At 39.7% G+C, this 25,926-nt stretch overlaps 2 protein-coding genes across 3 annotated transcripts in view; one reads left to right on the forward strand and one right to left on the reverse strand.

The window, feature by feature from the left end:
* Nucleotides 1–8,214, reverse strand: part of LOC124120733 (tyrosine-protein kinase BAZ1B-like) — a 38,325-nt gene extending 30,111 nt beyond the window's left edge. The window contains exons 1-6 of the mRNA XM_046483615.2: nt 8,009–8,214; nt 7,100–7,275; nt 4,977–5,079; nt 2,800–2,851; nt 1,958–2,056; nt 409–485 (exon numbers count right to left, since the gene is read on the reverse strand). Coding sequence (XP_046339571.1) covers nt 409–485; nt 1,958–2,056; nt 2,800–2,851; nt 4,977–5,079; nt 7,100–7,275; nt 8,009–8,121 — 620 coding nt within the window. The 5' untranslated portion in view covers nt 8,122–8,214. The remainder of the gene's footprint in view (nt 1–408; nt 486–1,957; nt 2,057–2,799; nt 2,852–4,976; nt 5,080–7,099; nt 7,276–8,008) is intronic.
* An 89-nt stretch (nt 8,215–8,303) lies between these two features.
* LOC124120732 overlaps nt 8,304–25,926 on the forward strand; it is a 28,265-nt gene continuing 10,642 nt past the window's right edge. For both annotated transcript variants that reach the window (XM_046483613.2, XM_046483614.2), the window contains exons 1-7: nt 8,304–8,418; nt 11,541–11,701; nt 17,230–17,413; nt 20,460–20,549; nt 21,021–21,107; nt 22,627–22,811; nt 25,183–25,285. In XM_046483613.2, the coding sequence (XP_046339569.2) occupies nt 11,541–11,701; nt 17,230–17,413; nt 20,460–20,549; nt 21,021–21,107; nt 22,627–22,811; nt 25,183–25,285 (810 nt within the window). In that variant the 5' untranslated portion in view covers nt 8,304–8,418. The remainder of the gene's footprint in view (nt 8,419–11,540; nt 11,702–17,229; nt 17,414–20,459; nt 20,550–21,020; nt 21,108–22,626; nt 22,812–25,182; nt 25,286–25,926) is intronic.

Raw genomic sequence — 25,926 nt, forward strand, 5'->3', positions numbered from 1 at the left:
TTGACTGTAATATTGGGATTCCCCGACATTCCGCAGTAATAAAAGTAGTGCGCCTCGGTGGGCGTGGCTTAATTTTTTACATTCATTGCAAAATGAATGCAATAACATGTGACCAATTCAGCTAATCAGAATGCAGGAATTTCAATGAACACAACAAATATTTAATTATTACAAAATAGATCTTGATTTTCAAGCAGATAAACCAATCAGTGGACTTTTTTAAAGAATAATTCCACTTAAAATGCTGTTTCTGGTGACTTCGAATTTGTATCTGTTTGTGTGCTCTCGCAAGTGTGTAACACATACTCACAACAGCAATAATTTTTGAGTAAATACACAATGGCTCAGGATATTATCTGGAGCCCTGGTGAACATCAAAGGTTGAAATTGTGAATGTGAATATCTTACACAAGGTCGCAGGCAGGAATACCATTGATGATTTTGTCTTCCTCTTCAAGCTTGATGCTATACTTGTAAGGCAGCAGCTGAAACAATGATCAATGGAAGATAAGGCAAACACTTGTGTTTGTTGTTCTTGTTTAACGCCTCAATTAGCAACATTCCAGCTATATGATGGCTGTCTGTAAATAATCATCTTCCCGAGGCAAGGGAGTTAACTGACTATAAAGTCCAGTTTCCACCCTTGCCGAACTAGGCTGGTATTATTGAGTTACATTTTAGCTGGACTAACGTGGCAATGCATAGTCCAATCAAAATCGTATAACGAACCAGACATCCTGGTATTTTGTAAATTCTTTCATGCTTTTAATCAAGGAGTGCACATGATTTGACGCACTTCACGGGGTAAGACCCTGTTTTATTACAATATAGATCAGATACTCTGATACTCTGTTTATGATAGGAGAGATGGAATCTGATTGGTCAATAGGAGGAACATAGAAGGGACATCACTTGTAATAGCCACTAGTGGCGCTACGATCGAGCCCAGAAATTCCAGCCTAGTTTGCCAAGGATGAAAACTGGACTTTTATAGTCAGTTACCTCCCTTGCCTTGGGAAGATGGTAAATAATTGACATGCATCAAGTCAGCGAGCTTGACCACTTGATCCTGTTAGACGCCTCTTACGACAAACATGGGTTGCAGAGTATCAATCTACGCGATTGGAAATGTTAGCCCTGAAGAAAGACTGACTTATCAAGCTTACTGGCAAAGTATTCAAGCAATTGTTTTTACAACTAACATACAAGTGGGACATCATTGAAAGAATATATACTACTCAAAAGATGTTAAAGAACACCTGATTCTTTCATATTACTATAGTTAATCTGTCATGTCTGTTATTATTCACGTTTTTACACCAATATTACTTGTAATATAATGTATTGTACGTATTGCGATACCAGGGTTGTTAATGATATATTGTATGGTAAAGTAGGCCTTGTATCAGGATACAATACTGAATCACTACACCACTACCAGGCAGGTCAACAATGTATTTAACTACTTTCACACCCTTGGCAGAAGGGACACCATTGGTCATCAAACTAGTCCAGAGATAATTTTTAGTAGATTAGAACTTGATACTAGCCTGCTAGCCCGGGGCTTGTACAAAATCCCGCGGGCTAGTACAAATTAATTTTTGGAAAAATAACTTGATTTTCGGAGAAAACTTGCCCCTGTAGACTTTCATTCCTGTCAGACTAACTATTTTGAAATATGTTGTATACCACAATAAAGGATCATAGGTTTTAAGGGATCATTCGTTTTCAGACGGCTACATTTATTGTGATTATGCATGCTTTAACCGAGAATGTAGCATCACACAGACATTGTGAATACTCAGATGATGGCTTGTTTTTAAGAGAAGGTTGTATTTTATAAGTGAATGGGATGTTTTACAGTTGTTCATGTGATTAGGGAGAAAACTATGAACGTTACATAAGTGTCCGAGAACCCGTTCCATAGGGATATACCACAATAATGTTCACTTCCTACCTTTGGGGGCACCCACTTCTTAGGTGAGGACTCCTTCCCTTCTCCGGAACTGTTTTCTTTATCACTGGAAGGTGAGCTACAGTTGCTGGTGGGGTTGGCCTGCAGGACAGAGTATCGTCATGGTAACACTAACACCATAGCAACACAATAGTAACATAGCAACAGCCAGGGATAATTCAAGGTATATGTGGGCTTTGCGCTTTAAGCCTCTACATTTGTAAAAAGGCCCACATTTTCAAACACAAGTGTTGGTTACCTCTGAAATATTTGAAATTTATAGATATGGGGCCCATGTTAGAAAATCCCTACAGTGAACCCTGAACACCATAATAACACCATAGTAAAATCATAGCAATACTATGTTAACATTGCAGCAACATTTAAGAGTTATTTTCGTCTCTGAAATGGCAAAAGGATCCTAGGTCCTTCCTGTGACAAGTGGGGTCAAATTTTAAATGAAAGAGTGAGTGAGTGAGTATGGTTTAACGCCGCTTTTAGCAATATTCCAGCAATATCACGGCGGGGGGCACCGGAAATGGGCTTCACACATTGTGCCCATGTCGGGAATCGAACCCGATTTTCAGCGTGACGAGCGAACACTTTAACCACAAGGCTCCCCGACCGCCCCTTAAATGAAAGAAACAAAGACAACCACTTCCTTGGAACAAACGACATGACGCTTGGCCAATAGTGATAGCCAAGACTTGTTCAGCTGGCTCCTCGAAATGATGGACAGCAAGACAATGTTTGGATAAAACATGAAACATCATAGCTGTTTCACGGGAGATGCTTCTCCAAAAAGCACCAATGTTTTAGATTTCACTTGACCAGTGCAAACTCACCTGAACACCACTTGTGTCAATGCTGACAACTGTTCCAGAAAACCCCTTGGCACTGAAAAAATAATAATAAAAAATTTAAGATTAATTTGTTCACTAGCAGCAATTTCAAATCAACAAAATTTTATTCAGCATTTGTAGGCACAATTCAGGTGCAAACAGTATAGAGTGCAACGTACGTAATAACGAGAAGTTTTAACACGAATCGTAGGTAACTGTGGAGTATTTGTGTTCTCGTCGCTTTTACATGGAACAAATACTTGCTGTATTGATGACGGGATTACCATTAACTAAATGAAATAGTGTTCAAAACAAAGAATTAAAGTTAAGAGGTCATTGAAACCATAACATTATAAAAGACAGCTTACTGAAAAAGTGAGAAGATAATCGGATAAGGACTGGTCGAAAAATGTTAAAACAAATTCTAAATGAAAGAAGTCGCAGTGTTCTGCTGCATGGGGCCTGCCCACAATAAATTATTGATTGACGTATAAAACTTATTGTCAGTTGGTCATTGGGCACATACAAAATTTGTAGCTAGATTTTTTTATATATAATTATGGGGTCACTCTCAAAAATATTTCACATCACTCACACAGTTATTTCTATTATAGAATGTAAAGCCTTATTTTTCATTGCCTCACCTCACCTACTTTACTATCAGTGATTTTCATTGGATGAAAGTCCCAAATGGTCCAATCAAAATTCAACTGTCACATTTGTGCAAAAACAAAAATAGTCACATGGACTTTATTTATTGGTTCTTTACTGCAACTAATAAGCCATGGTGAAAAAGGAAAATTCGGGAACAGACATTGACAGACAGAAAAGTTTGAGAAATAACTGTTTTAAATTTCTTTTTGTCACCATAACAGTCTGTGTCAAAACATTTTAGGCTACAAGTCTGAACTTGACTCTTGGCACAATTCTCAATCAATTTTATTGTTATTATATCTCGACTACTGTTTCTGAGCTAATTCGAGTGAACTGAATTCTACTAGACTCCAGATTCGGACGAGTGGCTAAGTCACAGACTGCCAAAACAGACTGGACTGTCTTCTGTTAATACCAATGATTTTCTCGACTTCAAATGACCCAAATACTCATGTTATTGATGCACAAATGGACGACCAGGAGTAACGATACACAGAATGTTCCTGACAATGAAATCAAAGCCCCCATAAAGTAGAAATATTCAACGAACCCTGGCTTTGAGATTAACTCGGAACCGAATACTATGACCTGTCAATTTTAAACAAACCATGCTGAATCTAAGAAACAATACCAAGAAGAAACATGTTAATGACAGTGATCACAAACAAATGGCTGAGCCTGAACATATGAATCTGTCTTTGTTGCTACAATTCATACATCTGAGAAAGATTTGTTTTGTTTATTTGTTGTTTAACAATATTCAAGCTGTATGACGGTGGTCTGTAAATAATCAAGTTTGGACAGACTATCCAGTGATCGACATCATGTGCATCGATCTACGTATTTGGGATGGGATGATATGCATCAATAAAGTCAGCAAGCCTGACCACCTCATCCCGTTAGTTGCCTTTTCCGGCAAGCCATGGTTGCTGAAGACCTCTCCACAGGTATTAACTGTCTGATCATCTTCCCAAGGCAAGAGAGTTAACTGACTTTAAAAGTCCAGTTTCCACCCTTGCCTAACTAGGCTGTTATTCCTAGGCTCTATCGTAGCGCCACCAGTGGCTATTACAAGTTATGTCCCTTCTGAGCCTCTCCTTAAGACCTATCAGATTCCACCTCTCGTATCACTTGCATTTGCTTGAAACAAAACAGTGGCGCCCAGTCAAGACGATCTGATTGATAATCAAGGTTTATATTGTGATAAAACAGGTCTTACATCACGCAATGTGTGAGCACCTTGATTAAAAACATGGAAACATTTGGAAAATATCTGTTGACGAGTTGTCGGTGCACATGCTTTGCAAATACTGCAATCTACCGAAATCTTCAGGACAGTTTACGAACCAGATTTCGATTTTGATTTCGATGCACGATTTTGATTGGACTATGCATAGACTCGTTAGTCCAGCCAAAATGTAACTCCATAATACCAGCCTTGTTCGGCAAGGGTGGAAACCCTTGCCTTGGGAAGATGCTGTCTGATATGCTAAGATGTGAATGCTGTAAATTGTTGCTCCACTTACTTTCCTGTACTCTTGATGCGCAGGTTGATCTTTTCGGTCACACAGAGCACCTGCTGCAGCTTCAGCCATGCTTGGTCCACTAACGTGTCCAATGAGAGGGTACCTGGAACATAAGAGTTTAGGTTTACATAGAGATGTCATTGATTGGAAATTTTAGTCCTACTGTAATAAAAATCAAATCATTGAAATACAATCAGTGTACCTGCCTCAGGCAAATATCTCATAGCAATGTTTTGTCTGCAGTTAGTTAAAGGGGAGACAACTCTGTTTGAAAACATTACATAACAAAAATAATTCTAAAAGCTTTTGACAGTAATCAGAGGTATTTATCAATGATTTCAAACTAAATGCAGGAAATATGGGGAAAACGTTTTTTGGTTCAAATTTGGGATTTTTTGCAAAGTCATTATTTTCTAAAATTCAGACCTACCGTATTCGACGTAATAAGCGCCCCGCTCTATTAAGCGCCCACGGCGATATTTGCTAATATATTGGCTAGTGAACAATCCCAATTAGCACCCTTTCCGATTGATCAATGTACACAAGACTTAATTATTCGCATATAATACGCACTTTTGTGTTATATGCACCCATAATTATGGGCAATTAATTTCTGGAATTTCTGTTTTTTTCCACCAAAATACTATCATAATAAGAGCCCCCTCTTTCTAATTTTGAGAGCGCCCTGGGCGCTTATTACGTCGAATACGGTATTTTAACATTACTTTCAAACAATGAAAAAGTGCCACAAATATGTATATAATAGGTTGCCACAAAGCAGGTTCACAAACGACCATGTTACAAAGTCCTTAATGTTTGTTGTTTAACGCCGCACTCAGCAATATTCCAGCTATATGACGGCGGTCTGTAAATAATCGAGTCTGGAACAGACAATCCAGTGATTGACATCATGCGCATTGATCCACGCATTTGGGATCGATGACATGCATCAACCAAGTCAGCGAGCCTGACCACCCAATCCCGTTAGTCGCCTCTTACGACAAGCATGGGTTGCTGAAAGACCTATTCTACCCCGGATCTTCTTGGGTCAAGTCCTTCATGCTAGCCATGAAGATCAAAATAACCTTGCGTTTCCTTGTGCCTTTTCTGATAACATGGATCCACCATTATTGTATCGATATTAGCGCCATGCAAAGACTTACGAAGAATCAGAGAAACCAGACTGCATGGCACATGACTGACATTGTTTCATTTTGAAAAAGAATGATACATTATCATGCTAGTGCAGCAATAGTAGTCATGTGACTGTTGACCCCAAACAATGACCAATGATAACTGATCAACATGTGTTTTCTCATTACGTCTTAGATAATTGAAAAGTACAGATTAAAACTTGCAAAGACAGAAATATCTGAATGATGATCTTAATTTCAGAGCTTAGCCATGTTATTATATCAACATTGTCAAACCAGAAATAATAGAAATTAATAGTAATGTTGTGTAACTATTGGCTTATTGTGATGGAGGAAAAATAACCTTGTTTACTCGTAATCTAGATAATAATAGCAACTAAAGTGAACATTTTCAAATGGTCAATAACTCATGTTTCTAGAAAAGTGTATATTCAACTTCAAGCAAATAGAAAATTGTAATAAATTATGTTCCTTATGTAGTTAATCATTTTCTAAACATTTGTCTCCAAGAAAACAGTAAAATAAATTTTATCTTCATTATTACATAAAAAGTTTTGCATTGATATTACACAGTCAAAAATGTGCTGATGTATCTGACAATGTACATAAATTTATATCATGCTTGACTTCAAAGAGGAATGTGAAGCCAGCTAACATCCACAGTAATATAATAATTATTCCTAAAATATATACAACACCTTTTTCTTCATCATGTTCATACCTCAGTTATCACCTGGACACATTACACATGTCACAGCATTCAAAATAATACTTCTATGAGCATATTCAAAGTAAGGTTGAAGAAGGGAAACAAAAAAATGTTGTTGCACAAGGAAAACCAACCATGCAAACAACTCCCCCTGGTGGGAAAACTTGGCACTAGTTTCAAAACGATCTACTCTTCATGCTCTATGAGAAAAAGGGTTGAAATGTGTAATAAAATGACAACAAATATCAACAAATACTTACTGTGGTGAACAATTTCAAGAACAGATTTCTCATAACATGCAGCAAACTGATTTTTCAGAGTTTTCTGCACAGCCTTCTCTGAATTCCATGCCTCTTCATGCGTCAAGTTAATGTGTCCAGTACACTGACAGGTCCATATCCTTTCCCCATATAGATCTTTCCGTTTTTCAAATTCACTCACTTGGTTAAGGAACAATCAGTAATTAAGTACATCTATTCTAAAAGTTATTGACAATGTGTGTCATGTTTACACGTATTCAGTAAAGTACATACGAAATCAGCAAAATGTCGAAGTATATCGTGTTTACACTCATTTCCTTCATTTTGCTTCGATGAATTTTCAAAACTTAAATGAGTTTATATCAAATTAAGGCCAAACATCAACACAATATAAGTTTGTTTCATCGTAAGTGTAAGGTCAAGCTTCAATATTGAGTATTTATTGAATGTAACAGTGGTGAATAAATCGGAATCGTGTTTTGACAGCAGCAGACGACGCGATTTTTGCAGAATCGTGCAAACACAAAATGGCGGATCGCGGAAGGGTGTTTTTGAACTGCGCGTTATTGTGGTCAATCTGATAACAATGCTCACATATAAATATGACCAAATAACAGTTAAATGGTTAAAATTTAATATTTTAATACCACGTGATCACCATAGAGATGTAAACAATCACTCCACGCTGTTTTCGGCAGAAATGATTATTTGAGATATTTTGGTCAAATGCTGCCCGATTGTAACGAAATTTGACTCACCGTTCTGTGTCCTGAATTCCAGCTTGCATGCAGACTTTCATGAAGATCGCAACACTAATGTAGAAAATATGATAAATTTACTATTTCTACAATGAAATCCATGCGCGCCGCCATATTGGATGCTGCAGATGGTCACTTGACAAAAGGATACGCTTTAGATCGGAACTGTTCCTTGGTGTGTGGGATGGTAAAAACGGCCTCCTCAGCCTTAATGTCATTTAAGGGCTTCAGACAGTTGAAAACCTTTTTACCTAGGAGAGGCATACTTAGTAAAATCCATGAAATTCTTCTATATTTCACAGGTGTTTAAAATCTGGCGCGCACCGGCAGAGTACTCTTTCCCGCACTCCAATGTAAAGTCACGTGACAAAATATTGATTATTTTGAAATGTTTTTATAAAACAACAATATTCTTTGTAATGTATTGAATCATGATTGTCTAAATTATCACACCATTAAAAAAATATGGTGGTATTAATCAATATCGTGCTAACGAGAGTGATAAATATGGCGGGAATTTGAAGAGGACAGGTGAAACAATCAGCTGGGTGGGACAAAGAGGTAAAGGAGAAGGCGGTAGCCACATGCTCAGCAATCACATTTGATGCATCATTTCTTTAAGCAGAATGCCAACAAGAATATGGCTTATTGTTTTCATATTTCATACAAGCAGTTCTACACAGTCCTCTTTTAGAAACTTTTGCCCAAATTATGGCAGATCTATGAGCTGTCAAAATAGGGTAGCCTTGTTGTTAAAGCGTTTGATTGTCACGCTCAACAACAAAGTGCTATCACTTACTTGGATACGCTGTGTGAAGCACATTCTTTGTTGTTCCTTGATACTGCGCGAATATTAAAAGAACATCTCCAGTTAATTCATACCCACCGAAAGTTCTAAATGAGTAGATGAGGTTTTAAGCCATTTCAACTTGTTTCAGGCCTTGTATATGAAGTGAGGCCTATAGTTGATAAGACTCGGCTATTCTGCTATAACGGGATCGGGTGGTCAGGCTCGCTGACTTGGTTGATGCATGTCATCGATCCCAATTGCGTGGATCGAGCTTATGATATTAATCACTGGATTGTCTGTTCCAGACTCGATTATTTACAGACCGCCGTCATATAGCTGGAATATTGCTGAGTGCAGCGTTAAACAACCAACCAACGTTCCCTTGTACGTCCGCAGTCTGTGCCCAAAACTTTGACTTTCCTCTCTTTCACTCGTATCTTTTCATTATTTTCAGTAGATTTTAGTTTTAGTGTATTAATGAATAATGGAGAGTTGCGGTAATAGTTTAGGGATTTAGCCAGATCTGCTCCGTGGCCAATATTTGGGCCCAAGTCTGCGGCAAATGTCAGTAAAAGTAAATAAATTCCACATTGGAATTCCATATTTCCAACCTCAATAATTAATGTTATGACTTTGTAGAGGCACTGACCAATTTGAGCAAAATAACAATTTGTTCACCAAGATTGCCAAGGGAACTAAATGTGGAATCCTGGAAAAATCCATGTCAGCACTATAAACGCCGTATTGGTTGATGCTGAAGAGCCGTCAGTTATTTATCATGTTTACTGACACTGTGATTGAACTAAAAAAATTGTCCCACCCCTTGAACCGCTTTACTTTGTAACAACCCGGGGGTATTCTGAGTAATGATATAGTTCCCCAGTAACCTAGGCTTGTAAGAGGCGACTTAATGGATAGGGTGGTCGGGTTCAGTGACTTAGCTGATTGTATGTCATCATGTACCAGTTGTGTGGATTGATGCTCAATCAGATTCAATTCAGGCGGCAGTCATATTGCTGGAATATTGCCTTCTGCAGCTTTAAACAACAAACAAAATCAAAACAAAATTAGTTTCAAACATTTCCCGTTCTCAAGGCAGGGAACTGAAAAGAAACATTGTTCACTTGACGCTGCTTGTCATTTAAATAACACTGCATGAACAATTTTTACAGGTAATTCTAGTAAAACTGCGCACCGCTAACAAACATATGCTAATTAGACGTTACCTGAAACAGCATAGAAGTAGAACTAGTTAAAAAAAATGTAGACTTATCGGTTTACAAAACATAATGGCCTGGTCCCAAGAGAATAAAAACATATTGAATACCCAAAGAAAAGTATAAATACCCAACGGAATGATAAGATGAGAGTAAATAAATGGTTCAAAACATTAACTGCAACCTGCCTAAGCTGTCCTGCCATGCTTTTCTGATGAATCTCTTTCTACTTGAGAAAAGAAGCCTAGTGACCTGGTCAAGTAAGAAATATGCTTCTGATGAGAATTTTTTTCCCATTTCTTCAATATCAGATTTGGGGCCACAGGTACTCTAGTTGTCTAAGGTGTAGTAAGTTAGTTGTACATGGTTGCTTCCCTTATTTCTTTGTTTGTTGTTTAACGCCGCACTCAGCAATATTCCAGCTATATGACGGCGCTCTGTAAATAACCGATTCTGGCCCAGACAATCCAGTGATTGACATCATGAGCATCAATCTACACAATTAGGACATAATGTAATAAATCATCCAAGTCGGAGAGAATGACTACTCAGTCCCGTTAGTCGCCACTTACGACTAATGTCTTGCTAAAGACCAGTTCTCATCCAGATCTTCACTGGGGATAATTCTTCGTTCTTGGATTTGATTATCCTTGCTTTTAAGCGCCATGCCAGGACCAGTGGGCATCACCAAGGTGGTAGATGTCACTCATCTACATCAGGGACATGGGTGGCCCAGTTGTCTAAGGCGCCGCAATTTGCTGTGCAGTGCAGAGTTGCGTCCCTTTCACATACGAGAAACAACCCGTAAAGATTCCGGGGTAGCATAGGTCTTCAGCAACCCATGCTTGCCGTAAAAGGCGACTATGCTTGTCGTAAAAGGCGACTAACGGGATCGGGTGGTCAGGCTCGCTGACTTGGTTGATACATGTCATCGATCCCAATTGCGTGAATCGATGCTCATAATATCAATCACTGGATTGTCTGGTCCAGACTCAATTATTTACAGGCGCCGTCATATAGCTGGAATTTTGCTGAGTGCGGCGTTAAACATCAAACCAACCAACCAACCAACATACAAGAAACCAATGATGATTGGTTCGTTCCGATTATGTTTCTAGGATTGTCAGCACCATGCCTGTGCTTGTGAGTTTCACCGAAGTGGTAAACATCTGAGACCTGCATCACTTCGGTCTTTCCTCCCACATTAAGCTGACACGCCGTGATATAACTGGATTACTGTTGAAAGTAACTCACTCAATTAGATCTGCATCACTTTTAGCATTCATCCATCATTAGACCCGTGAAGATCCTGGGTAGAATAGGTCTTCAGCAACCCATGCTTGCTGTAAAAGGCGACTTTGCTTGTCGTAAGAGGCGACTAACAGGATTGGGTGGTCAGGCTCGCTGACTTGGTTGATGCATGTCATCGATCCCAATTGCGTGGATCGATGCTCATGATGTCAATCACTGGATTGTCTGTTCCAGACTCGATTATTTACAGACCGCCGTCATATAGCTGGAATATTGCTGAGTGTGGCGTTAAACAACAAACCAACCAACCAACCATCATCCATCATTGATATATCATATATATCACTGATATAACGTTATACCTGAAATTGTGATCAATGTGGAGTAAACTCGAGGCCTAATGCCGATTGTGACGGTATTTTCAGATGGGGGTGACGAACCTGTGGACTATTCTGGCTCCTGTCAAGCAGCACACGCCGCTGTCCTCACTCCGAGGTCAGACCATCGCCGTGGACCTCAGCATCTGGGTGTGTGAGAACCAGTGTGTCAAGTCCATGCAGGGGGTCGTAGCCAGGCCGTATCTCAGGTGGGCAGTGCTTGTGACCCCAGGACCTTGGGTAGGGGTGAAACGATAGATATTGGTGCACCGGCGCATTGCAAGCTTTCATGCGACGATGCGATACACAATATGTTTTTTTCGGTATCGATACAAGATAATACTCTTGCTACTTACTCCTTGTCTTTTTTGATGAATACCTTACGACAAACGTCGTGCGGAAAACCAATTCGGATCCAGGTCTTCAAGGGGGATAATTCTTTGTTCTTGGATTTGATTATCTCTGCTTTTAAGCACGATGCCAGTACCAGTGGGTTTCACCAAGAGGGTAGATGTCTAAGATATACATCAGGGACCCGGGGGCCCAGTCGTCTAAGGTGCAGCAGTTTGCTGTGCAGAGTTGCATCCCTTGGGCACACCAGAAACCTATGATCATGGTTCAAATCCCGGTTCGCCCCGATCATGTTTCTAGGTTTGTCAGCACCATACCCATGCTTGTGGGTTTCACCGAAGTGGTAAACGTCTGAGACCTGCATCACTTCGGGCTTTCCTCCCACATTAAGCTGACACGCCGCGATATAACTGGAATACTGTTAAAAGCGGCGTTAAACCCAACTCACTCACTCACTCAAACGTGGTTGTATACTGGTTTGCCGGTCAGTTTATGTCACTGCAGCTATGCAAATTATCGAGGTCAAACAAACCAGAGGTTCGTCGTGTAGGCAGCCAATAAGGTCGTTGAGGTTTGTACATCATCCAAACAACTATATACAGAGTTCGTGCTTGTGAGTTTCACCATCTTCCTGAGGCAGGGGTGTTAACTGACTTTAGAAGTCCAGTTTCCACCCTTGCCAAGCAGTAGAAATTGGCACTTGTCATGTAGTCCTTGCCAAACTGACCAATAGTTAAGGTATCATAAGGACTAGTAGAAATGTGCCCTACCCAGCAGTTTTGTCAGTCCGATATTGCAAAGTGTGTTGTAATTACCATTCCATATTCCCTACTAAGTACTGACAATAGCTGCTATGAACATGTGTTTTCAGTAGGGCTGTAACGATTCATTTGCGTATTTGGTGAATTGAACTGTATCCATTCATGAATTGAATTCGTTTTTCGTGGCCACTAGAAGAGAATATTTATGAAAATGCAATCATGTGCATTTATATACCCTGTACTTAAAAATATCCATAAGGTTATATTATATGCATAGATTTCTTCAAAGACAACACTCTTATAATATTTAATTTGACAGTATTGTGGTCACTGGTCATCGTCGCATTTGAGCAGATACTATAGCACCTGGAAAAGTGCATTATATAAATGTGTAATATATTAATAATTAACAAACCATGTCAAATAATTTATATTATTATTGTTTCACTGAATATAACAAATAATACATCTGCTGACCTGTTATTGTATTCGTGAATTAATATTTGTATTTGTTACCCTATATTTATGATACAAATCGTATTCGCCTCATAGTATAATCGTTGCAGCCCTAGTTTACAGCTAGCCTATCCTTGAACTTGCCCAAAAATATTTATTAAGAAGTTTCCATGTGCGTCGCGATGCATATTGTAATGTGACCTATGTATCGAGAGATATATTGTATCGTGACCTATGTATCGAGATATATATTGTATCGTGACCTATGTATCGAGATATGTATTGTATCGTGACCTATGTATCGAGATATGTATTGTATCGTGACCTATGTATCGAGATATGTATTGTATCGTGACCTATGTATCAAGATATATATTGTAGCGTGACTTATGTATCGAGATATATATTGTATCATGACCTATGTATTGAGATATGTATTGTATCTTGACCTATGTATCGAGATATATATTGTATCGTGACCTATGTATCGAGATATATATTGTATCGTGACCTATGTATCGAGATATGTATTGTATCGTGACCTATGTATCAAGATATATATTGTATCGTGACCTATGTATTGAGATATGTTTTGTATCGTGACCTATGTATTGAGGTATGTATTGTATTGTGACCTATGTATCGAGATATGTATTGTATCGTGACCTATGTATCGTGACCTATGTATCAAGATATATATTGTATCGTGACCTATGTATCGAGATATGTATTGTATCGTGACCTATGTATCGAGATATGTATTGTATCGTGACCTATGTATCAAGATATTGTATCGTGACCTATGTATCGAGATATATATTGTATCGTGACCTATGTATCGAGATATGTATTGAAGCGTGACCTATGTATCGTGACCTATGTATCAAGATATATATTGTATCGTGACCTATGTATCGAGATATGTATTGTATCGTGACCTATGTATCGAGATATATATTGTATCGTGACTTATGTATCAAGATATATATCGTATCTTGACCTATGTATCAAGATATATATTGTATCGTGACCTATGTATCGAGATATGTATTGTAGCGTGACCTTGCTGTATCCTTTCAACCCTAACCTCAGGCCTGCCTGTCATCTTCAAGCCTTCGAAATTCATGGTAGTCCATTAGCCCGAGACAACTAAATTTTGCTGAGGACAAATAACAATCCATTGATGGTTGTCATTATGGCAGCATTTGAGGGCTATATTTCCCATTGCTTCAATTTTTCTACAAATTGAAAAAGAAAAAAACTGACAGAAAATGTAAACATAGAAAACTTCAATCTCATTAAAATCAGATCTTATTTTTCGCTACCACTAAACAAAGATCTGAGGACATCCCATTACGGGTCACGTCAGAACGACCTTTCTTGTATTTTGACCGACCAATGAAATGACTGTCAAGAAATCTACATGAGCCAATCAGAAGGCAGCTTTCTCGAGCTTTACAACACTAGTTTCAAACTGGCGACTACGCTTCGAAACATATTTTGACGTATTCTCGATTAAAAATATTAAAACTGATAAGAAGAACACTCTGGAATGGCTTATAGATGGCCTAGATTGTATGGATATAAACATAAAACCTGTAACTGTCGTGCGGAATACCACGTGTTAGATATTACGTGGTTGCATGATTAGAAAACAGATTCCGACTGTCACTTTCATGATCTGGTAAGCGACGCTCTGATTGGTCGGATGAAAGGTCGTTCTGACGTGACCTCAGATCTTTGTTTAGCGGTAGCGAGTACAAAGATCTGATTTTAATGAGATTGAGAAAACTTTTTTGACTCGTTCAATCAGGATTGGCTGCAAACTCTGAGGTTGAGTGAAATAAGGTTCCCAATAGTCTTCTGCACAAGTCTTAAGAAAAACAAATGTCTAGGGCTGCTTTACCTTGGGTTCTGGGGTAAAATAGGTCTTCAGCAACCCATGCTTGTCGCAGTAGGCGACTATGCTTGTCATAAGAGCGACCAACGGGATTGGGTGGTCAGGCTCACTGACTTGGTTGATGCAATTCATTGTATCCCAATTGCTTGGATTGATGCTCATGACATCAACCACTGGATTGTTTGGTCCAGACTTGATTATTTACAGACTGCCGTCATATAGCGGGAATATTGTTGAGTGCAGCATTAAACAAACAAACAAACAAATCAAGGGTTCATATGTTAAGTCATAAGCATAGCACTGAGATTGAAGAGGTCCGGAGTAGCTCAGTCTCATCATCAGTCAACTAAAATGGGGAACCTGGTCAGGTTCAAGGATATGTGTTAGTCAATTTTAATGGTGGTCCTCAGGCCCTCGATATCTGCTTGTTTTTTATTTGAATCCGGGATCCCTTAAACAGAGCTCAAGATAAGCTGCGTGTCTGCATAAAATACGCATCAGAAATGCAGAAATATGCAGTAAAATAAAATCCAAGCGTATCAAATACGCAACAAACATTACAGATACGCTACAGAAATAAAACTTGTGCGTATCATCAAAATATTGTGAAATAACCCTGCGTATTCGATTAGCAAATCAGCAGCTTATTTTGAAATTATAAACGGGCATTCCGTCAACCTTGCCAAACTCCACGATGACAGTTACATCATGATCATTTGCCATCACACTTTCTTGTGGAAGTATCGTGGTATTTTTGAGTCCTATAAAGACCTCGAACCAACACGAAACCAGTTTGCAGGGCCTAGATGAATAGTGTTTTTAAATATTTAACTTAAATACCCACATGTGTAAAAACTACTGGGTAACAGAAATTTGAATACTCAGATAAAATTACTGATACCCAATGATTTTAAAATGCATGGGTAAAATACCCACAACACCAAAAGCTTATCTGGAGCTCTGTTAAGTCTTTAACGTTCAACATTAGGATTATGAGACCCCTGTATTTTTATGCTTAGTGGTGAACACTGTTCTAGGTATATCCTTATTGTTATCTAAACCAGAGCTCCAGATAATTTCGAGCAATTGAGTTTTTACTCTAGGGTTTCTATTTTAAATTGGTTATTACATTTTTCATTGGGTAACCAATATTTTTTCACTCATCTATTCATCACTCTATAATTGCTTTTTTCCCAAAATTATTGAACATTTTAAGATTTTCAAACACTGAAATAATGTTTTAGATGTATATAACTGTTCTTAATATATAGGCTTAACACAGAAAGTAAATTATCTCGTAATTGTGTTTTGGAAATAAGGTCCTTTGTACACATGCTGAAAAAGCTTCTTTGGGAATTTATGTGAGCTGTTTTTATACATTTGAGCTTTTCATTTAATGAATGCGTTTCTGTACGCAAGTTACATGAAAGTAATTGGGTTTTGAATATTTTGTGGGGGTATTTTATGCAAATAGCTGCTTATCTGTAGCTCAACTAAACTATTATATTTACAGCCGACACCTATGTTTCTGATAAAGCATGAGTGTTTAAAGATATGGTCACCGTCCCCTGATAAGACCCAGCCACCTACTTTGATAAGGTGGCCCTGACCTCAGGTCAGATACAGAAACAAGGCCTTACGAGAAGGGCGTGTAACTCTCCCCTAATTGCTGTGCAGAGTTGCGCCCCTTGGGCTCACCAGAATCCAATGATCATGGATTTGAATCCCAGTGTATGTTTCTAGGTTTGTCAGCATCCTTACTGTGCTTGTGGTTTTCACCAAACTGGTCAAGATACTCTGTGACATAAATGAATACTTTTCAAAGCGGCATTAAACGCACCTTACTCACTGACTTTTACGGGACATATACTACTGCATAAATGGGGACACCGGAATATTGTGGAATAACTGGAATATTGTGCAAAGTGATGTCAAACCGAAATCACTCACTCAGTCAGTCACTCACTCACTCACTCACTCACTCGACCCGTGAAGATCCGGGGTAGAACAGGTCTTCAGCATCCCATGCTTGCCAAAAAAGGTGACTATGCCTGCCGAAAAAGGTGATTATGCTTGTCACAAAGGCGACTAACGGGATCGGGTGGTCAGGCTCGCTGACTAGGTGGATGCATGTCATTGATCCAAATTGCGTGGATGCTCATGATATTAATCACTGGATTGTCTGGTCCAGACTCGATTATCTACAGTGCGGCGTTAAACAACAAACCAACCAACCAACCAACTCACTCACTCCCTCCTTTTTCTTCAGGAACCTGTTTTTCCGAGTCAGCTACCTGACCCAGCTGGGGGTGAAACTGGTGTTTGTGATCGAGGGCGCGGCTCCACAGCTCAAGTGGCAGGAGATGAGGAGGCGCCAGCAGGCTCTCGGGCGGGGCAGGGGGGGACGTGCAGGTGGAGGGGGACGCTCCAACTTCAACGCCAGACTCCGAGAGGTAGCTATACATCTCGGCTTTCATGTATCTGGAGAGTAACCACAAATCATTTTACAGCAGACTACTCTGACCAATGCGAGCCATGCATTCAGTTTGCATTGTCTTAAAATATCGATTTGTCATACAATGTCTCTGATGAACTTATCCTTCCACATCATTGTTCTAAACTGTTACATGATCAAAGCAAGAAGGAATGTAGCATACCAGAACTACAGATAAGCAGCATATGTGCGTAAAATACCCCCCAAATATTCAAAACCAAATTACTCTCAATTAACTTGTGTACAGAAAGGCATGCATTAGATAAAAAACTCAAATGTATAAAAACAGCAAGCGTGAATACCCAATGAAGCTTTTTGAGCATGTGTACAAAGGAGCTAATTTCCGAAACACAATAACGAGCTAATTTACTTTCCGAGTTAAGCCTATATATTTAGAACAGTTATATCCATCGAAAACATTGTTTCGTTTTTTGTAAATCTTAAAACATTCATTAATTTTGGAGAAACCCAATAGAGTGATGAATGGATGAGTGAAAAAATATTGGTTACCCAATGGAAAATGTAATAACACAATTAAAATAGAAACTGCAGAGTAAAAACTTAATGGCTCAAAAAGTTATCTGGATGCTGGCATACTGTTCACAAGGTAGACACAATTTTATGGATAACAACTTCTTTGATACTGTAAAAAGCCACGTTTCGGTATAGATCCTTATACCGTTGTCAAGCAAGACTGAATGGGGGACATTGTACAGAAGAATTAAAATTATTCGCGTTACGTCGACCAGCGGTTTTTCTTTGATGATATGTCCGTGTTATGTTAACACACAAGGTTGTTACGCTATGAATGGTGTTTTTGAATGGTGTATTTGGATGGTGTTTAGGACACAGTAGAAACAACAGACTCATGATAAATTTTTGTGTCATTTATTCCACACATTATATTGTTTCAAAAACAGCGACATGATCACGCAACAGTTGATACTTTTCAATTTGGTACAACAAACAGAACATGATTTACATGAATTATAACATTATTTTTTTAACTTGATAAGAATGGCTGATGCAACACCGGAATAGTGGATAATGTCAATTTCTTGCCTCTCCAACCTCATCTTCAAATTGGCGATCTTGCGGTCTTCTTCTTCTTGGGATGTCTTTTCTGTCCTGCTTCGTACTGCACTCTGTGAATTTCTGATGACTTCTGCTCTTTGGGAAGGAAGGTAATCATCTCGAAAATGTTGGGATATGCCTTTCCCACGATCTTCTTTAGTCGACTGTTCCATCCCTCTAGGTGGCTGTTTGTACATGGCCCATCACTGTTGAAGTGGTTCCACTGGTGGATGTGGAGATCGCCCTCGATCCATTGGCTGGTCATAATCAGAACAGGCTATAGCTGGCAAGTCACAAGTTAATCTCCCCAGCCTGCTGGCAAAGTGAGAGTAAACCAATATATGTAGTAGGTGGAGGATTAACAGTAGAGGATTAACAGTAACAATCATTGTATACATGAGTGGGATAACATAAGTGTTGACAACAGAAGGATAATACTGTCACAACACGATGGACAGAGAACACGTAGATGGAAGCCAATGGGACATGAAGCCAATTAAACAAGTGATTATTCAGTTCATAGTAGGCGGATCTCTGTTGATTGATGGCTTGTGGCGGAGAATCAGGACTGCTTCTGTTAGTTTTCTTTAAGTGAAGTCATGTAGGTTGTTGGAGAGGATTTGGCCGTTGTCCCAGTTGATGTTGTGATTAGGACAGTTGCTGATGTGGTCCGAGATGGCTGATTTATTGTCTGATTTGATGGTGGAGGTTTTGTGCTCTTTGATTCTGGTGTTGATGGGCAGCATTAGAAATTGGCACTAGTCCTATAGTCCTTGCATAACCGCCACCGTGGTCCAGTGGAGAGCGGAAGGTCCGGGGTTTGATCCCCGGCCGCGTCATACCAAGAGACGTTTAAAGATGGTACTTGTTGTTACCCGTCTGGCGCTCGGCATTAAGGGGCTAAAACAAGGACTGGTCGGCTCGGAGTCAGTATACTGTGTCTGAATGGGATATTCATGTTAAACTGCGGCATGGTATCTCAGTGAGCTAGCACTATAAATCGGCATCAGTCCGGACTAGTACAAGCAGCCACACAAACACACACACATACATGCACGTCGCTATATAAGTGCAATAATCTTGGACGCGACGTTAAACCCCAATTCACCTCACTTCACCATAGTCCTTGCCAAACTGCCCAATATTTAAGGTATCATAAGGACTAGTAGAAATTTGCCATTCATAAGGACTTTGCTACGTTATCATTACAAGGACTAGTGGACTAAAACATTTAGATTCTACCGCTGTGGGGCGGGATGTTTCACCTATGTAAGATTGGCCACAGTTGCAGTCAATTTTGTAAACTACACCTTTAGGCTCTTGGGGTTTGATTGAGATCCAGCATACTGTTGTGAGGAAAAGTATATGAATAAGGGCAATACTCTGATTCCTGATATTAAAACAAGTTATTTATCGATCATCTGTGCCATTGCAGACAGAGAACTAGTTGCATATACACTGCTGGTGGGATGATACACCGATGCTTTGGTGGATCCTGATTTTTCCCTTCATGATACAAGTACCAATCACAGGCTCGCTGACTTGGTTGTCATCGTATCCCAATTGCGTGGATCGATGCTCATAACATCAATCACTGGATTGTCTGGTCCAGACTCAATTATTTACAGACTGCTGTCGTATAAACTGTACTTTTGCTGAGTGCAGTGTTAAAGAACAAACAAACAAACATACTATCCGGTAATGATGACAGTCAGCAGTGTCAAAGCCTTATTTCCGGATCCTTATTTTAATCTGCTCTTTTGACAAACACGAGAACTTAGGCCCTATTCTGACCCAGAATGTGTGAAAGGGGACAATTTAGTCTTTCAAGGCAATACAGAGGATGACATCAGTTAATAAAACAAGTTATGGTTTGTAGGGTTATATTGATAAGTTATTTTAGATTCAGTCATTGATAATCCATATTTCAGTGCTGCCAGCTTCTGGACCTGCTTGGAATCCCTTATATTCACAGTCGCGGGGAGGCCGAGGCCATGTGTGCTGCCCTTGATGCTGCAGGGGTGAGTCAGGTGCTCCTAACAGTCAGAGGGGGACTTTATCTTGTTTTTCCTCTAATGAATATCTTTCTTATGCCTTACCTCCCCTTGAAAACATATTTCTAGTTTGTGATACAGTTTGAATGATATGAAATAAAATAATCGTAACCATATGGTTTTCCACCTTTATGAGGGGCTGTCGGGTAGCCTACTGGTTAAAGCATTCACTCGTCACGCCAAAGCCCCGGGTTCGATTCCTGACATGGGTACTATGTGTGAAGCCCATTTCTGGTGTCCCCCACTGTGATATTGCTGGAATATTGCTAAAAGCCCCTGAAAACCAAACTCACTCACTCACTCCACCTTTATGATGAGTCCTGGGCAGTCGGGTAGCTGGTGGTTAAAACATCCGCATTTTCAGGCTGAAGACCAGGACTCGATTCCCACCTGGGTACAATGTGTGAAGCCCTCCTCTGATATCCCCTACTGTTTCAGCTCGTCGATGCGTGCATCACGGACGATGGAGACGTGTTCCTGTACGGAGCTCGCACCGTCTACAAGAACTTCACCATGAACAACAAGGTGCGGCATGTATTCTCTACATCTGGTAGAATGGTTTTATTAAAGTGTTCACATCTGCCTTTATAAACGGTTTTGAATTTGGCAACCATTGTTATCTCCACTGTTAATATGATAAGATAAATATGTCCAAATGATATTTTTTTATGATGCATACTGCATCTCCATTAATAGATGATATTGAAACACTGGTGTGCAAACTTTATTTTATAATGTATTTTGAGTTGGTGAGTGAGTGAGTTGGGTTTAACGCCGCTTTTAACATTATTCCAGTTATATCACGGCGTGTCAGCTTAATGTGAGAGGAAAGCCGGAGGGGTGCAGGTCTAAGATGATTACCACTTCGGTGAAACCCACGAGCACGGGTATGGTGCTGACAAACCTAGTCGGGGCGAACCGGGATTCGAACCCACAATCATAAGTTTCTGGCGTGGCCAAGGGGCGCAACTCTGCACAGCGAATCGCGGCGCCTTAGACGACTGGGCCACCCGTGCCCCCAATGTATTTTGATATAAAAAATAGTGCCATTCTGAAAATGAAATAAAGTAATGTCATACTGAAGCCTTTCCAAGTTGTCCAAAAGTTAAGGTATCATAAGAAAAGGGTGCTTTGTGCTGAACTTGCTATTTTGCATGAAAACCACATTTTTGATACAAGACCCGGGAAAATCCGGGTTAGAAATGACTTTCAGCATCATTTGGTTGTCGTAAAAGGCAGTTATTGGGATCGGGCGGCCAGGCTCGGTTACTCGGTTGATCCCAATTGCGAAAACTGATGCCCCTGATAGCAATCACTGGATTGTCTGGTCCAGACTTGATTATTTACATAAAGCTGAGTTCAGAGTTAAACAACAAAGAAACAAACTTTAATTAGATGATCTTTAATTAATAGTTTGTTCAAGACTTCTTGCAGTATGTGTTCTATTCCCCACATGGGTACAATGTGTGAAGCTCATTCACTCTCACTCACTCAGAGGGGCGGTCAGTTAGCCCAGTGGTTAAAGCGTTCGCTTGTCACGCCGAAGACCCTAGTTCGATTCCCGACATGAAGCTCATTTCTGGTGTCCCCAGCCATGATATTGCTGGAATATTGCTAAAAGCAGCGTAAAACCACACTCACTCACTCACTCACTCACTCACTCACTCACTCACTAGAGGGGCGGTCGGGTAGCCCAGTGGTTAAAGCGTTCGCTCGTCACGCCGATGACGCAGGTTCGATTCCCGACATGGGTATAATGTGTGAAGCCCATTTCTGGTGTCCCCTGCCGTGATATTGCTTAAAGCGGCGTAAAACCATACTCACTCACTCACTCCACCTCACTCACTCACTCCACCTCACTCACTCACTCACTCACTCACTCACTCACTCACTCACTCACTCACTCACTCACTCACTCACTCACTCACTCACTCCACTCACTCACTCACTCTTGCAGTATGTTAGGTCATTTTTATATATTTTTTGAATTTTCTGATGAATGTTACAGACATGTTTTCACTCCTTTCTAATCTGCTCTGTTCAGGACCCTCATGTTGAGAGTTTCAGCATGGCAGCCATTGAGCAGGACCTGGGGGTATCCCGGGAGTCGCTGGTGGGCGTGGCACTACTCCTGGGGTGTGACTACCTGCCAGGGGGGGTCCCGGGGGTGGGGGTTGAGCGAGTCATCAAGTATCTCCAGTCCCTCAAAGGTGTGGATATACTCAAAAGGTTAGATTGTGTCTGGCATCAATATTTATCTGGGAGTGCAATTCCAATAAACAGAGAATCTCACCAGAGTCTCATTTGATATCAAATATATACCCTACCCTTTCTACCCTATTTTAAAATTAAATGTATTCACAATCACCACACTATATATGAGGCCTAATCGGCCTTGAAAGATTGTTTGTAATAGAGGTGCAGGGTATTACCGGTATACCACAATTTGATACTCATGAAAATCTGCGTTAGAATAGGTCTTCACCAACCTATGCTTGCCGTAAAAGGCAACTATGCTTGTCATAAGACGACTATGCTGGTCGTAAGAGGCGACTAACAGGATCGGATGGTCAGGCTTGGTTGATGCATGAATTTTGCGTGGAATTCTGGTCCAGACTTGATTATTAACAGACCACTGTCATATAGCTGGAATATTGCTATGGCGTTAAACAAAAAGAAAACAAACAAACAAACAACAATTTGAAATAATGAATTTGTGTCATAATATGCATAGTATGCATATATACCGTATTCGACGTAATAAGCGCCCACCGCGATATTTGCTAATCTATCGCAACTTCCCAAGTGAACAATCCCAATTAGCACCCCTTCCGATTGATCAATGTACACTAGACTTATTTATTTGCATATAATACGCACTCGTGTGTTATATGCACCGTTAATTATGGGGAATTAAATTCTGGAAAAATATATCTGTCGTACAGAAACATTATAGGCTGTCAGCATAAACCACGAAATTTATCTTTCAACTCTGGTTTTTTCCACCAAATTAATTTTCTAATAAGAGCCCCCTATTTCTAATTTTGAGAGCGCCCAGGGCGCTTTTTACGTCGAATACGGTAGTTCTTGTTAGCAAAGTTTACACAAGTGACAAGTGGAATGAAAATAATGAATTCAGAAATTAGCAACTGTGATAAAAAAAAAAGTGAAACTATTCGCGACCAGCTTGCTGTATTTTATGTGCCTATTACGCAAGCCTTAGCACATCCAACAAAATGGTGGACAACTACAATATGTGAGGAAAAGTCTGTTTAAGGACAAGACATTTGGATTATATTTATTCAGTTTCGTAAGAAATTAGAGATGAGAGAACGCATGAATTATTGTTGGAACTTGTTGCAATACAAAAGTAAGACAGATACCCGTTACTAATGTGCAGTGTTCTGCCAAGGCAGCAGTCTTGCCTGATTCTCGAAATATTTTATCGACTGCCGCATATTTACTCTCAGTGGGACAAGGGGCCATTCATGTAGACAGCTGCTTCTATTATTGAATGTAAACATCATGATTTTCATTGCCTCAGTTGTCTCAATTTACTATCCGCGCCATTCATTGGCTGAAAGTAACAAATTGTCCAATCAGAATCAAGCTTACACATTTTTGCAAATATAGAAGCAGTGTTCGCGGTAGGTTTTGGTACTGTGCGTGCAGAAATGAAAAAATATATTTTCAATTCAAATATTTCACGTGTGAAGTTTTTATTTCAATAAAATCAGTACTAGTACAGCTAATAATTATGACCATGCTTTAACTTACGGTCCAGTTTTGATATAATGAAAGTTCAATCATTTATAAAATAAATATGACGTCCTGTGTCTGAGATTAGTTATTCTGTTGCCCAAAGACCATATATGGAAATATATAGGACGCGATTCAAAGCGCCATCTGGCCACGTTCTTATTTTTAGCAATGGGAATTTCCAGGTTTTGATTTATTTTCGTCTGAACATCGCAAGCAGGCTATCAGCTTTGAATAGTTTCATATTTTATGGTATTAATACAAACTTAAGTAATCACAATCTGTGCGTGCAAAATATTTTTTGCTTGTTTTTATGATTTTAATGCGTGAAAAAAGCAGGTTTATGCGTTAACGCGAACACTGTAGAAGTCACAGTTCTGATAATGCTAAAGATGTTTCTGCCTCAAATGAACTCGGTATTACAGAATCGCTGACCACAACTTACGTTAGTGTGTAGCCACATAAATTTTGAGACTGGGGTAGAATAGGTCTTCAGCAACTCATGCTTGCCGTAAAAGGTGACTATGCTTGTCGTAAAAGCCAACTAAAGGGATCGGGTGGTCAGGCTCCCTGACTTGGTTGACACATGTCATCGGTCCCAATTGCGTGGATTGATGCTCATAATATTAATCAGTGGATTGTCTGGTCCAGACTCGATTATTTACAGACCGCCGTCATATAGCTCGAATATTGCTGAGTGCGGCGTTAAACAAAAAACCAACAACAACATAAATTTTTGAAAATGACCCCATGTTTTTATGCTGAATGGGTCCTTGTCCCCGTTTGTTCAGAGTCTCGGCAGAACACTGCTAATGTGTGATGCTATTTTGTGTCCACTCAGGTTTCGGCAGTGGGAACAGATGACAGTCAGTCAGTGTGTCAGCAAGATTGAGATTTTCATTCGACAGAAGTCTCTGGCAACACCAGACTTCCCCCAAGCACAGGTCAGCTTGAAGATGAATCATCTTCATCAGTAAACAGTGTGTTTGTTCATTGCACACAATGTACAGGTGCAGGGAAATATCAAACAAATTGTGGACATCTTCCAGAGGCAAGGGAGTTACTGACTAAAAGTCCAGTTTCCACCCTTGCCGATGACAGGCTGGAATTATATTTTGGCTGGACTAATGAGTCCATGCTCAGTCCAATCAAAATTGCTTAACGAAATCAACATCCGTCTCTAAACAACATGGATTTCAATATGCAGATTTTGATCCACTGCAGGATTTGCAAAGCATGTGTCCCATCAGCTGGGCGGTGAAAGATATTTTTCAAATCTTTTCATGTTTCCATTGCACCTTATGAGGTAAGACCCGTTTTATTACAATATAGATCTTGATCATCGAACAGAACATTGTGACTGGCATCACTATTTTGTTTGAAGCAAATGCAAGTGATATGAGAGGTGGCATCTGATTGGTCAATAGGAGGGGCATAGAAGGGACATAACTCGTACTATCCACTAGTGTCGCTACGATGGAGCCCAGAAATTCAATCCTAGTTCGGAAAGGGTGGAAACTGGTCTTTTAGAAGATAATATGTCGATTGTTGCTATGATTTATAGCACTAATTTCCAACCCGTGAA

The sequence above is a fragment of the Haliotis rufescens genome, unplaced genomic scaffold (genome assembly GCF_023055435.1).
Source record: "Haliotis rufescens isolate VD_foot unplaced genomic scaffold, xgHalRufe1.0.p SCAF_6, whole genome shotgun sequence".
NCBI lineage: Eukaryota > Metazoa > Mollusca > Gastropoda > Lepetellida > Haliotidae > Haliotis > Haliotis rufescens.